General features: G+C 44.5%; 1 protein-coding gene across 5 annotated transcripts in view; it reads right to left on the bottom strand.

The window, feature by feature from the left end:
- Positions 1-14,191, bottom strand: part of LOC101872461 (uncharacterized) — a 78,012-nt gene that overhangs the window by 18,226 nt on the left and 45,595 nt on the right. For 4 of the 5 annotated variants that reach the window (XM_031049143.2, XM_005149328.4, XM_031049145.2 and 1 more), the window contains 4 exons: positions 8,480-8,553; positions 7,858-7,943; positions 7,054-7,093; positions 5,958-6,038 (listed from right to left, as the gene is read on the bottom strand). In XM_031049143.2, the coding sequence (XP_030905003.2) occupies positions 5,958-6,038; positions 7,054-7,093; positions 7,858-7,943; positions 8,480-8,545 (273 nt within the window). In that variant the 5' untranslated portion in view covers positions 8,546-8,553. Of the gene's footprint in view, positions 1-5,957; positions 6,039-7,053; positions 7,094-7,857; positions 7,944-8,479; positions 8,554-10,333; positions 10,444-14,191 lie in introns of all 5 variants that reach the window. The other variant, XM_031049147.2, reaches the window with a different exon arrangement.

Here is a 14,191-nt window from a genome sequence, read left to right as displayed (position 1 = left end):
GGTACAAATGCAACCAACCTCCTCCCACATCCCTCCTCTTTTCCTTTAGGGTGCTCTACTTCATGCATTTCAGGCTGATGCAAGATAAGGCCTGCAATTTATAGGGAAGCATCAAGATTCTAGCAGAAGATCCTTTGGACATGGTACTGTGCTCTCAACCCACCTGGGCTCAGAGCCTCTGAGAGCAGAGACCCATACACACACCCATGCTCCTTGTTCTGCAATGCACCTAACCCATTACAAAACAGAGCAATGACAGCTCTTGTCCCACAGGTTTAGTATGATATAAGACAGAGGGTGGGGTTCAAATAGACAGGATGGGGACAGCAAAGAAATAACACCACTGTCCCAGTCAAAATAAGTATATAAATTAGCTATGCAATGAATGCCAAGACCACCATGTAGTTCTAGAACAGTTAAATGTGTACTAGAACACCTTTCCACCCCATTATGGTGAATATTTCAGTATTTCTGCCGACACGGAAAGTGTCAGTGTAATGTATCCTGATCCTGTAAGTGTAAAGAACATTTAACATTTAAACCATCATTCTCAGCACTTGCTAAATGCTTGCTCTGCCCCAAGTGTTGCTTAGCACCTGTTTTGAAGGTCCAGTGCATAGGCAGGACCATACCCTACAGATATCCTTTGCCAAATGCTGCCCTCCCCTCTGTGTACATCAAATTAGAGCTGTCCACTAAAAACCATCTCATTACTACAATGCGCCCATGGAAGGCTACCATCTGATTCAACAGCACCTAGTGTTTTAAGTGGGACATCACTAATTCACTGCATGCACACCCAGGGGAGTCACTCCTGCTCATCCAAGCTCACACAAGGATGTGTTTCTGCAGGATAGAAAACCTTCATGCCATGCAGGAAAGTTTCATTCCCATGGCTGAAAGACCAAGGAGACAAACAAAAGATTCCCGTTCCCTGGAAGTCACTAAATCAGGACAAAGTAAGTACAATGTATCAGGAGACACAAAGCAAAGGGGCTATATGAAACACATAGTCAAAGCAGTAATGGTAAGGTGCCCACAAAAAAACCTGGCTCCTGCAAGCATTTGTGACTTCATGAAGCAAAAGCTGAGATGGAATCAAGAAAGTGGAATATGTACCAATTCAGATATAACCACCAATTCAGAAGGAAATTCTTTATTTCCAGTGCATTATGAGAGGCCAACTGACAGCTGCACAGGTAGAAGATGATACTCAGCTCTGTGGGAAGAAAATAATTTTGGTTTGAACCCCTAGAGCTGGTATTGTTGTTCTTTCATGAGTGCAACCCTCACTGGCATGTAATAAATGTCTCTAATGATATTCTCCACATGAGTGTGGCAGGAACAAGGGAGATACAGAACATGCTGAGATGGAACTGAACTGAAATGCCTCTCTGTTATTTATCCAGGGGCTTTCCTCCTCCCACCACCTCCAGACATGAAAGTGATAAAACCTCAGAGCTGTTAGTCATGTGGAGGAAAAATGAGCAATTTTCCTTCATCATGAAACTTGAAGGGAAACAGGGAAGTTATCATTAAAAGCCACATTTAAGCTGGGATGAACTGACAGAGGGAATGCAGCAGGTGATGGCAACTCCTGCTCCATGTGAGAAAATAAAACCCCAAACCTCAAGGTCACCATCTTCTGTCTCTCATAAACCTCTCAGCCCTTACAGATGGTAAAAGAGCACCTAGACCATGCCCCATGCAGACTAACAGACCAACGCATGGCAGAAAGAACAGGCATCATCCTATCTCACAAATGGCTCAAAGAGCAATCTTTCTGGAGAGGAAGGACTCCTTCACTTTCTCCACCAGTCATGTGCCAGGGGAGCTGAGCTGTGAAAATCTTCACCACCACCACCACCCCAGAGAAGAGGACTTCTTTTTTGTACCACAAAGTCACTGATAATATGACCACGCAAGACACATGGCAGCCTAGACTTCACTGCACGTGGTTTTCTTTTTGTATGGATAATGCTTGTTCCCAACTCAGCTGTTGTCCCCTGCAGCTGGAGCCTTGGCTATGCCAGATGGGGTGCCAGCAGATCTGCAGGAGATTCATCCACAAAGCAGGGGAAAATTTAAATCCTAAAGTTAATGTATAGGCATATACATTTATTACCAAGGCTACCTCTGGGGGAGTGAAAAATGCTACCTGCCTTTCCAAAACGGCAAAACCCAGCAGCAGTCACCCTACAGCTCCCAGGCACAATTCCTTTTCTTTCCCATGGCATTTGCGAGCAGGAGACCTGACTTCAGCTGACCCTGCCATGACAAATGTCTGCTAGCTATCCCCAGCACTGGCAGATTATTTGCTCTTGGGGGCCTGTGTGAGTGCACACAGATCTCCAATTCATCCTAAACCACTTTGCTGGCATGCACTGGATTAAGTGCCCTGCACTCCTGTGACCTCAGCAGAGACAAGGCCACCCCTGTGCACAAAGACAGGCTTTGCCTAAAAACCAGGCAACTCTGGCCAAAGACATTGCTCCCTCTAAAGGTCCCATCCCGCACGGCCCACAGGCAGCAAGAAGCAGCTTGCAAATGACGCAGAGATCATATCCTCTTTCTAAGACTGATACTTCTGGCTTAAATCCACTTATTTCAGTGCTACAATGAATAAATTACCCCACTACTGGAGTGCATGCAGCACAGACTCTTTCTCTCCACAGAACTGTGCTGCCTTAATTGTGTAGATTCTTACATGACACCAACCGTTTCTTAATCTTCCCAAGCAGAGTCAGATTGGGATTTCAATTCAGGTTTAAAACAGCAGTGAAGAAGATACAGATCACTTGAGCCTCCCTGTGCTGAATCCTGAATTACACAGTGTAGCACTTTGTTGCAGGTTTCATGTACTGTAACTGCAAAGCAGCGTGGTGCTTGCATAGCCTCCTTTGTTTTTGTACCCCTTCCCTTGTGGAAGTACAGCCAGGGAAAGGCACCACTGAGTCAGTCTAACCCCATCCATACAAGGAATTGTGCTGGTGTCACTTTTTGTTGCTGTTGCTACTGAAAGTAAATCAGATCATTACAAAACGTGTCTAAAACAGAGATGAAGACAGATCTGATGTGATGATGAGCATAAGGGACCCCAGAGCATTGCTTCAGTTAAGATAATCCTATTTGTTACTCCTCCTTAAACAGGTTATGGCAGGCGATGCTGTTTTATGAACTGCAAAAGGCCCTCCTCTTTTCTTCGGCCTTATTTCCTACAGTCTGTGACAGCCACAATGCTCAGGCTGCAGTGAGCAGCATGCAGGGATGCACACTGGCAGCAGATAGGGGAACAGAAAGCAAAACCACCTGCTCTCTGGCAACGGCTTAAACCAGGAGTATGAAAAAGCTGCTTCCTGGCCTGCTGACAGGTTGTTGCTCTGGGACAAGTGTACACAGCGGGTACACAACCTCTCTCCCTGCTGACATTTCATAACACAGAAGCTGAAACAACAACCTAAGCCCCAATTAGGTATTAAGACAGTGCAGAACACAACAGCCTGTTTGATAAGCCAAGAGTCTCTCTTTATCAAGCACTTGATACGGTCAAGCTGTCTGGCAGCTCTGGCACATTAACTGGAACCCAAAAGGTTGCCCCTGAAGTCTACAAAGTCCCAGCCTGTAAAATAAGATGGGTTTCTACATCCCAAAGTCAAGGCAGCTTCCCCATTAAACTGTCTGGGGCTCCTGCAACAAGATTATTTCCCCTTGTAATATAGTGCAGACTACCAAAATTAACAAAGGGAAGGCTCCTGCCTCCAGTGAGAGGTTTGGGTTTTTTTCAAGGATGACATCCTAGTCTTTATTAAAACAACACAAGCTGCTGTCTTGTGACACTCAGGCTTCCTTCACGTCAGAAAGTGGCAAAAACAAACCTGAAGGAAATGTGCAATGCAAACATGACAGCATGAGTGCTCAGAGAAGGAACAAAACCAACCCACTGTGCTTTAGAAAAAAACAGATCAAGGGTTTGTCACATTTGCTTTAGCTAGAAAAAAACCCATAACCATCTGAAGGGCATGATTGTGCTCTCAGCATAAGGTCCTTGAAATGCCATGTCTGAGCTGCATGGCAGCAGGAATCCTTGAGCAGCTTACATGCTCCTGACACAAGAGGTCACCTGCACATCGAGGTGAAGGATATGAAAGATACAACCTGGTTTTATTATTGTTTAAAGCACTCTTTTTATGCCTGTCAGGGGTTTTGCACATAACACTACATGGCTGCTCCAATGCACAGACCTTCCTGCCTGCACCTGCACTTGGTGCAAGGCAGCAGAGTGTTAGGGCTACATAGGACTAAAACTTCTTTCTACTCCCTGGGGTCACCAGACTGCTTCTTTCCTGCCAGGGGGCAACTGCTGCTTCTCTGTTTGCTGGGAGGAGGAGACAGCCATTTCCAGTTCCCTAGCATGGGGACAATGCCATGTCTGTGCCCAAGAGCCATCAACCATTTACAGGCTGTTATAAATAGCATCATTTATTCCATTACAAAAGCTCTGTGATTTTCTGACTTAAAACCCTTCAAAATCCACTTGCTAGCCCTTTGCCATTCAGCAGACCTGAGCAACATTGGCTGCAATGTGCTTAATACCCACTAGTTATCAGGGTAAATCCAAAAGACAGATGGGGATCACTGCTACTCCACACACCCCTTACCAACTGACCCATGGAAGCCCAGGTGTGTTAAAAACATTCAATACGCATCCCAAACATCCTCCAGGGCTTCAAGGAGTTTCCTGCACTCTGCTGGAATTTGGTGTTTTACCCAAAAGGCCATTAACCAGCTAGTGTTAACTTCTAATTAGGGAAACCAAAGCCATGGGAGAGCCCTTTTTACCTGTGGAGGAGCACTGATGAACAAAAAGAACAACCCTGAAATGAACAGAAGGATTATAAAATCCTAAGCCCATCTCTACCCCATCCCAGCTGTAAAATTAAGATAAGGGGTTATTTTTGTTTTGTTTTTAAAAAAGGACAAGACTGCAGCTGGTCTTTGGCTGGCTGAACCTGACATCACTCTGGATGGCCAGCTGAGGGGGATGCTCTGCTCAATATGCCCCCTGCAGCTATGCAGATATCCTCTGCACAACTTTTCAACTGAGCTCAAGTCTTTCCAGAGGACTCTCAACAAGTCCCAGAAGCAATAGAGCCAAACACCCTGATCCTCCTGCCAAACAAGAAGGCTGCAAAGGCCATGGTGACAAGGTGACTCTGGGCTTCAAGACCCATTCCTGCGCACAGTGTCCTAAACAGAGCAGGTCAGGCATAATGCTCTTCCTCATACCTAACAAGGGTCCTGTTGTTAGGTTCAAGGGTTTTCTGTTTCAGTAGGTTTGTAATTGGAATATATTACAAATATTATTTATTAAAACCAACATAGTTTTGCAATAGTGCTTGGTGCAGTCTCTTTTAAACACCAAAGCCGAGACACAAGGTTGGTTTCTCTGTCCTTGATTTCCACAGATGGGTGCACACAATCTATCACCTAAGCAGCTTCTTAGGCACAGCTAGAAGCAAAATGCAAGATCTAGGTGATGTCCTAGAAAAACAACATATGAGGAACATCAGCTGAACTGCATAGGTCACATCTCCCATGCCATTCCCAGGTGGTGGAGACAGAAACAACCTGCAGCATGCAATGCCCCTTGCTCCTATAGGGAAAGGACCCAGCTAGGCACACAAACATCTCTGCTGTGCACAGGGAAGCAGAAGTGCAAATGTGTTAGCAACATTTAGGAAACCATTTTTAAAACTATGCTTGTCAGAACAGGCCTTTTTCCTTCTCTTTTCCCCCAGCAACTTCAAGGAAAGAATTAAAATATTACAGACCAACTGGAAAATATTGCCTAATTCTACCTGTGATCTCTGATCTCTGTATCAACTTTTCAAAGCCTGACTCATTGGAAGGATGCACTCCCCACCCACCAGACACATGCTCTTTCTTTTCCTCTTTACCTTGTCACTGTTTCTGTATTTGCTCCATTTCTTCAGCATCTTCAGCCACTTGTCCACACGTTCAATTTCCTGCTGTTTTTGCTGGTGGAAGGGGGAAGAAGACAGGACAAATTTAAGAAAAAAAGCCCCAGAAGATACCTCCTAAACCCACAAAACTTCATTCTCTTTATCTTTAAACTTCTACACAAAGACTTCACATTGGGGATAGGAATAATCCAGATACTTGCAGGAACTGGTAATTTCAACCCATGGTAATTACAGCAGCACTGGTAAAAAGGAAGAGACACTCAGGCTTAATGTAGAGAAAGCATTTCTAAGAGGAATATTCCCTGACAACAAATATCTTTGCAGGTTCAGCTAGTCTCAAATTGTATCATTGTATCAGCCTGGCAGAAATAAGACGCTATTTGGTTTCAAGTAGCAGGATCCTAACAGAGGACACACTCTCAGCTCAGGGGAGATGGGGATGGAGATGATGTTACCTACAACCTCCACTGCTTTTCCCTTTTCAAGCTACAGCTGCTGAGCACTGTGCCAAAGCAGCCTGGGAAAGAGAAGGCTCCATGAAGATCTCATAGCAGCCTTCCAGTATCTGAAGGGGGCCTACAGGGATGCTGGGGAGGGACTCTTCATTAGGGACTGTAGTGATAGGACAAGGGGTAATGGGTTAAAACTTAAACAGCAGAGGATTAGATTGGATCTAAGGAAGAAATTCTTTACTGTTAGGGTGGTGAGGCACTGGAATGGGTTGTCCAGGGAGGCTGTGAATGCTCCATCCCTGGCAGTGTTCAAGGCCAGGCTGGATGAAGCCTTGGGTGATATGATTCTATGATTCTATGAAAACCCCAAAACTGCTTTAAGAGGTGCCATTACAGCGTAACATGGATAAAGGGAGATGCCTGACGCAGCAAAACAAAAGCTCCAACATTTGAGCAACATGCAGTTTCCACCTCTGCATGAGCAGCAATGACCAGTGGACACTGTTTGCCAGCTTTGCTCTCACATGCACATTTGCTTCCTCAAAATCCATCCCTTCCCCAGCTGGTGTGACAAGGATCTGATCGATACCCATGATGACAGAGCTGGCAGCTCTCACCTTCTCTTCCAAGGCGGTGCGGGTTGGCAGCTCCTGCTCGCTGGAAAAGCAAGAGGTGACCGGTTACTTTGTGGGCAAGAAAGGGTGTGGACGAGCACACAGGGTGCTGCAGCTCAGGGACCACCTTGCGCACTTGAGGAGATATGGCTCAGGGGCTTCCTGCCTTTCCTACAGCTGTCCCCAATGAGAAGAGGGCAAAGGAAGGACCAGACAAAACCCCATCATCCTACAGAAAGGCTCATGGAGGATCTCTGGAGAGCAATTGCTTTGAACCCCCCTCCTGCACTAAAAAAGACCTACTATAACAACTTTTTGTTCAGATTTAGAATAAAAACAGTTCTTTTAAACATTCTCCCCAGGCAGAGGCCACCTAAATCATCTGTGCCCTGCTTAAGATGGGGATTTTCTAAGGGAACCAAGAATGACCACGTATATTTTCTCATCTCTTCTTACACCTCACTGAATCATCAGCTGCAAACACAAGAGCATATCCCTCTGCAACAGACCATGGGCCTTCACGAAGTACAGAAGCACCAGCTTGCACCTTCTGATGCCAGGCTTGTGAACCATTGCAAAATGGTTTGCAAATGCAAAGCCATTTCTGAGTCTTGCCTTGCAGCAGATTCAAAGCATCAGAGTATTTGAATATGTGTGGCTGAGGGAGGAGGCACATCTAGTCTTTCCTCCTGCATCTGGGACTGATCAAGCCAAGCCACAGAGCAGCTTATGGGTCTGCCATGCTTGGCGCAGATGGATGCACAGACATGTGAGTCAGAGAGGATAGGAGAGGGTAGGAGGACTTACTGCAGGAATCCAAACCGGTCCGTAACTTTATATAGTGTAAAATCAGCATCTTCCCACAGGTCAATCTGAGCTCCCTCCTGCCTGCCCTGAAAGCAGAAAGGACACCTGTGAGCCAGCTCCAGCATCAGGAATGCCCCAGTGCCTGAATCCCAGACCCAGTGCCTGCATCCCACCCCGTGGCACGCTAAAAAGCATAGAGCTAGGAGACCAAAACCTGCTCTAAAGAGATAAATACAATGCAGGCAAGAGAAAAATGTGCAAGTTCAGCCTATCCAGCATTCCAGTGTGCCTCTGCTATAGGCTGGGAAGGGCTGTATATCAGAGAAACTAGTGCTGTCAAGCATAAGCCATTCTGGTGCTAGGGAGCACTGATGTACTGGAAGTCCAGGACCTTTTGGTATCTGTGCTGAGCATACAAGGGATCTGTGAGAAACTCTGGGGATGTGGTGAGAAGGGGTGTGCATGCAGAAGCAGGTAGGGGGAGCTGGCACAAGGCCTGATGGCATGAGGGTTACTGGGGTGATGCTTGCAGGGATGCGAAAGTTCTTATTCAAAGCAATCCTAATCAGTAAAACAGCTTCATACTTAGCCTGCATTATGGGGAGAAATATAAGGTTGGTACCTTCTCATACTTAGCAACAATCTCTGCTTTTTCCTGGGCTATTAAAGACTCTATATCTTTCTTCATGTCAGAAGCTGTAAGACACAAAAAAAGGGGCGTGGGTTAAGTAAATGTGTACACAGCATGGGAAATTTAGGAAACTGCTGATAGAAAAAACCTTTGCTAACAACTTCAGCTTCCAGACATATCCTATAGCTAAAACTAGGCTGAGGTTGAAAAGCTGCATGCATGTACAAAGCATGCATGCAGCTTGCCTGCACATAGCAGGACTGCCAGGCTTCCTTCTCTCTGCACACAACTGAATTTGAGCAAGGGGGAGTCCTGTCTGCTGGAAGACAAGACACTGTGCCTTTGTTCTTAGGCACACACATGCCTGTATGAAAGACATCGTGCTTTTAAATCAAGACATGCAAACCAGACACGGAGCCCTTGCACTGCACAGGTCATTCACCAGCTGGGTGCTACACAGCACAGTGTTTGTGTGGATGACAGCAAACTACCATGCTCTTGACCTCAGCGATGGATGTGAAGCTGTGAGATGCTCAGTAGGGGCATCCAGAGGCAGATTTAACACCAAAGGAGAAACTAAAAAGAGAAGGTTTTGCCTACTGAAGTGTGCATACAAGTAGATTTGCCTCTCTAGATGACTGCCTTCTATACACCCCCTAAAAGAAAAACAACACAGCAGCAAGATGACCACGGAGTCCCCATCTACTCTGAGATGGGCCAGTCTTGATATAAACAAGACTCAGTCTAGCTCTCTGGGGTCTGTGCCAACTGCTCTGCTTTGTCCCATACACATAGGTACAAGCAAGATAACTTCCCACATCAAACGTGACTCGAGTGTTGTCTTGTAGAAACCCAAAGGAGAATGCTTCCTGTAAAGCCATAGGTAGTTTCCTGCTGTTCACCAAAGAAAAAGGCTGATTTAACACAGAGGAGAAAACATGGGCAGACAAAACCCACAGGGAACACAGTCCTCAGGAAGAGGGCAGAGGGAAGGTTTACCAGGTCCTCCTTCTCTGAAATGATGATTTGTGACCAGCCCAGCTCAGACCACACAATGACTATGGCATCATCTAAAGCCAGGCTACTACAAGCCACATTACCCAAACCTTTGTGCTTCAGAAGCAATGCAGTAAACTTGCTCTTGAGCAGCTATTGCACAGTGTTTTTATCTGTGGATAGCAATGACTCTCTTCTCTTGAAAGAGGTGGTCACCAGCTCTTCGGGATAGGACCAGAGCACAGCAATGCAGGATTTACTTTCCAGCTTCAGATGCAACATGGAAGTCATCTGTTCTTTTTTATTTTCAAAATTCTGTAATTTCTCATACAAGGCTTTCAAGTCTGTTCTGGCAGGGGGATCACAGATGTTCCAGGGAGCTCCTTTCAGCCCTACAAGCAGCCTCTCATCTGTATTACTTAATTTGTTTAGCTTTCATATGTTCTGGGTAAATCACTGGATCGTTTGTAATGTGGCAGTGGGGAAAATATTTTAAGGCTGCTCAAGAACAAGTTTGCTTCAAGCTGCCACTGCAGTTCTCTAATGGACACCAAGTACTACCCTGACCTCCCTTCAGGAGGAACCTGAAGGGTTCTTGTAGGATATGCTATCCCAGCTTCTGAGTGAAGCCGCATCTGGATGGCAGTACTCGGCACCAGATGAGCCAGAGCAGCCAAAGGTGTTGTACTTGGAATGACCTGAAGAATGCAATTTTTCCTTGAGGGTAAAAACCCAAGAGCAGTAAGAAAGAACTGGGAGAGCTATGATGAGCAAAAGCATCAGTGCTCTCCAAGGCTCAGCCCGCTTCTCTGTGTCTTCAGACATCCATAAGTGATTGTCTCATCTTACCAACTTCTTAATCCAACCTGCTCGCTGCCACCATGTCTTTCAGGCACAGATGGAGACTGCCAGGAGATCCATCTTTCCCAAACTCTTCATTTTGAAAGCAGCCATTGCTCCTGGTGTGACAGAAATATTAAACCATGTGCAATACCCAGGGCAGCTCTCCTGTGACACATTATCAGTCAGCAGCACAGGCAATTCACTGCTTTACACTCACTAACAGACACCAGAAAAAAGCAAACTCTTCAAATTCACAGCAAGAATGGGTGTTGTCTTTCCCCATTATTAACTCCACAACCAAAACAAAGCAAGGATGGAAATATTAAAGCAATTTTGTTCCCTTATTTTTCCAAGCTACATCTCTTACTTCAAATGTTCCCGTGAATTTTGCTCAATACATGTTAATCACAGCTTCATTTTTCAAAGTAGCAAGGTCTGAGTAACTGTCTCTGAGTAACAGTCTCATGGTGTCATCTAATCTAGCTTCATTTTCTCCTTCTCACATCTCTCTTATGTGAAGTTTAACTCAAAGACAAATTCACTCCCCCACTTCTGACATTTGTTTCTCAGTTGTTAGCTAGGGGGCCAAAGAATTCAAATTAGGTCCTTTACATGCAGCTAAAAATACAAATATTCTGCAAGCTTGAGGGAAAAAATAAACTGTGCGTCAAATTAAACGGTCATTTTTTCCAAGACGTTTGCAAAGAGAAAGTTATTCTGAAAGTCTCTGACCACACTCTGTAATAGAATAACCAAAGGGAAGGCAGTTCAGTAACATGGATGTGTTTACAGAGCAGAAGACAGCAGGAAGACCACATATATTTTGGCATCTGCTTCTGCAAAAGCCTCTCTGCAGCCAGAAATGCCAGAGTGGTGCAAAGGAGACAGACTGGCATCTCATGCCTGGAACATGCACATTTGTCTTCTCTTTCTGCTGTAACAGCACAAAAGCCCAAGTTTAGGAAAACTAGAAAGCAGACTATGTTGATGGCAGGATGGAGATGGCAGGTGGCTGCACCCGCCTTGGCTTCTGACCACAACCCTGCTGCTTTCTGGAGTACAAAGGTGTCACTGTGTTTGACTAGGTAGTTTTCAAAATACTCTGGAGAAACAACAGAATAGAGCTTAGCTCTGTAACAACCTGTGCTGAATAAAGATATTGAATATGGGTATTTTTATTATTTAATAAAATAAAGAATGTGGATAGTTTGAATATTGTATATATAATACAACTGAATGTATGAATTTAATTTATACATTGAATATGGGTATATTTATTATTTAATATGAGTGCATACTATAACTCGAGTAGCTTGACACCATAAAGTTATAGCATTTGCTTGAGGGAAATGACACATTATTTATATGAAAACTACTGAGACATTTATTTTCTGGAGAGCCTGAAGATACGCATCATTCTGCCTGAATATAAATAGGCTACCCATAAATAGGCACAGCCTGTAACTGCCACACTTCTCCATATATTTGTATAAGACTGAAGACTTTTTAATACACCACTCAAATTATTTTCTCCAGCTTGCCACCCAATTTCTTCTATGAGTTGTGTATTTTCTCAGCAAACAGGGTTGGGGTTTTTGCATGACAAACACACAAGGTGAAACAGCTATGAAAAGGAGCAGTAAATAAATGTGAACAACGTGAGAATAGTATTAAATAAATTTACCAGGATGTAAGCAAAAGATAGCCCCAAGACATGCACACTTAAATTCAACTGGGAAACAAAGTCAACAACTAGCTCCTTTGAAAAAGAATGAGTTGAAAACCCCCACCATCTGTCATCTCACACCAAAACTTGCAGCTTCCAATTCAAGGAAGTAGAAATCAATACAAAAAAACAGTAAGCTTGAAGATACTTAATGAAAATGCATGTTACTGCCTACCAGTATGGAACTCTATCTAGTCATCAGCAAGCCTGAAATAAAATATCCAAGTTTTGAATGAGAACAACATCCCTGGAATTAATCCACCAGCTGGGATCTCAAGTATTGGCAGCAGAAGGAAGGTGTCTGCATCAAAAATCCAAGACTTGGTGCCAACACTGTTACCTGTAGATCAGATTTACTATTATTACCTTCCCCCAAAAGTCCTGTGTTTTTCCAGTAATATCTGCTCCCACTGCCTCTTATGGGGCGGAACCCATGAGGACCAGCCTGGCCAGGAGCATGGGAACCTCTGGCCACCAGGCATTCAAATCTTGTGTTGCAACCCTGCTCACTGCCCAGAAGAGGAACTGAACATTTCCCATGGCCCCGTGACAGTGCTCCTCGTGCCACAACCCAGGACATCCCCTGTCACCCTCAATCTCAACATGATGCCTCCTGCTTATAAACCCATTAGCAAACACCCTGCCTGGTTTGCTCCCTCTGTGCCAGGACCTGCAGAAGACACAGACACTGCCACCTTCTTCCACAGAAGTCACTTGCCAAAGTTGTCCTCTCCCCACTGCTCAATTTATGTGCAACAAGGACAAACTTCCATTAAACATCACCAGGATGTGAGACAAGTATGCAGAATCTGATCCATCAGAAAAGCAATTGGATATAGACTGGAACTGAGACATCAGTCCTGCAGAGGGTTGCAGGTGGTTGCACATCAGCATGTCTTGAGATGACCTCTCAGAAATTCACCACGACCATGATTCCAGATGTGACTCTTCTAGGTCCTCCTTACAAACTGCTTTTACTGTTGGGACCTTGGCCAGAAAGCATTTTCTCAGCCTCTGAATGGAGTAGGTGCGGTGATGTTACCAAGCAATCCATCTGAGCTGAACTTTTAGTCTCTCCAAGCCCTTTCTGCCTTCTTACAAAGAAAGTACAAAACCTTTACATGCTTTTATACTGGTTTTAGGTAAGTTTTATACTATCAGGCTGCACAAGCATCATACTTAGTTTGCTTGACTTCACCATTTTGCTGTAAGGTGAACTGTAGATCCAGCATCACCTGGCAGAAGGGCTTTTGAAAACTAAAATATCAGCAAAATCTCCTCTTTTCAGGAAGTACACCATAGCATCATGCTCTCAACTGTGGGCTAGGTTTGGGGATATTCTAGAACCCAATTTTTAAACATTCTATATTGCAGAAAAGTCACTCAAGCCACTTGAGGTTACAGACTATATGTTTTGTAACCTCCCCCTTCCCACTGCATTCACCAGTCAAAGCAAATTAAAGGTAAGCATGATGCAGGCACACAGCCACATACAGTCAAGTTATGAAATTTTACCTGTTACCCCTGCCAAGGAGAGTCAGTTCAACTGCTGCACCCCTCCCCAGCATGACAGATCTCCAGGACATAATGTACAAAATTTGCATTTTTGCTTCAGTAACCTCTCATAGCTTGTAGTGTTTCCCCTGCCCATCTGCACCCAAACCCACAAAAACATATAATTTTTGTTCGGCAAGCTACTGCAAGCAGAAGGTCATTGAAAAAGGAGAAATGGAGGCAACTTTTGACAGCCATACATCAACACCACGCTGGCGTATATCAGACTGAAACTACTGCTGTGGAATAAAATCGTAAAGGTACAAACTTAATACAGCCACATCTACTGCTGCCGAAACTCAACAAGTTACTGTTCCTGTTTCTTGTTCTATTTTAAAAGCATATTTTAACACAGTGTTTTATGTTTTCAGCCATCTAAGATACAAACCTGTGATTTCTCTTCTGGTGGAAAAGGCTTAAAATAAATGCTTAAGCATCTATGCAAGTGAAAAAGCTTATACAACATCTGCTAAGAGATGAGACCCCTGCATGAGGCGCACCTGCAGTCTGCACCACTTCTCAGTAAAGCACTGCTCTCACTTCTAAAGCTATTACTAATTGTAACAGTGACTCGTGCACTCACA

This window comes from Melopsittacus undulatus, chromosome 4 (genome assembly GCF_012275295.1).
Source record: "Melopsittacus undulatus isolate bMelUnd1 chromosome 4, bMelUnd1.mat.Z, whole genome shotgun sequence".
NCBI lineage: Eukaryota > Metazoa > Chordata > Aves > Psittaciformes > Psittaculidae > Melopsittacus > Melopsittacus undulatus.
The sequence above is the reverse complement of the archived record's forward strand: the minus strand, read 5'-3'. Positions and strand labels throughout refer to the sequence as shown.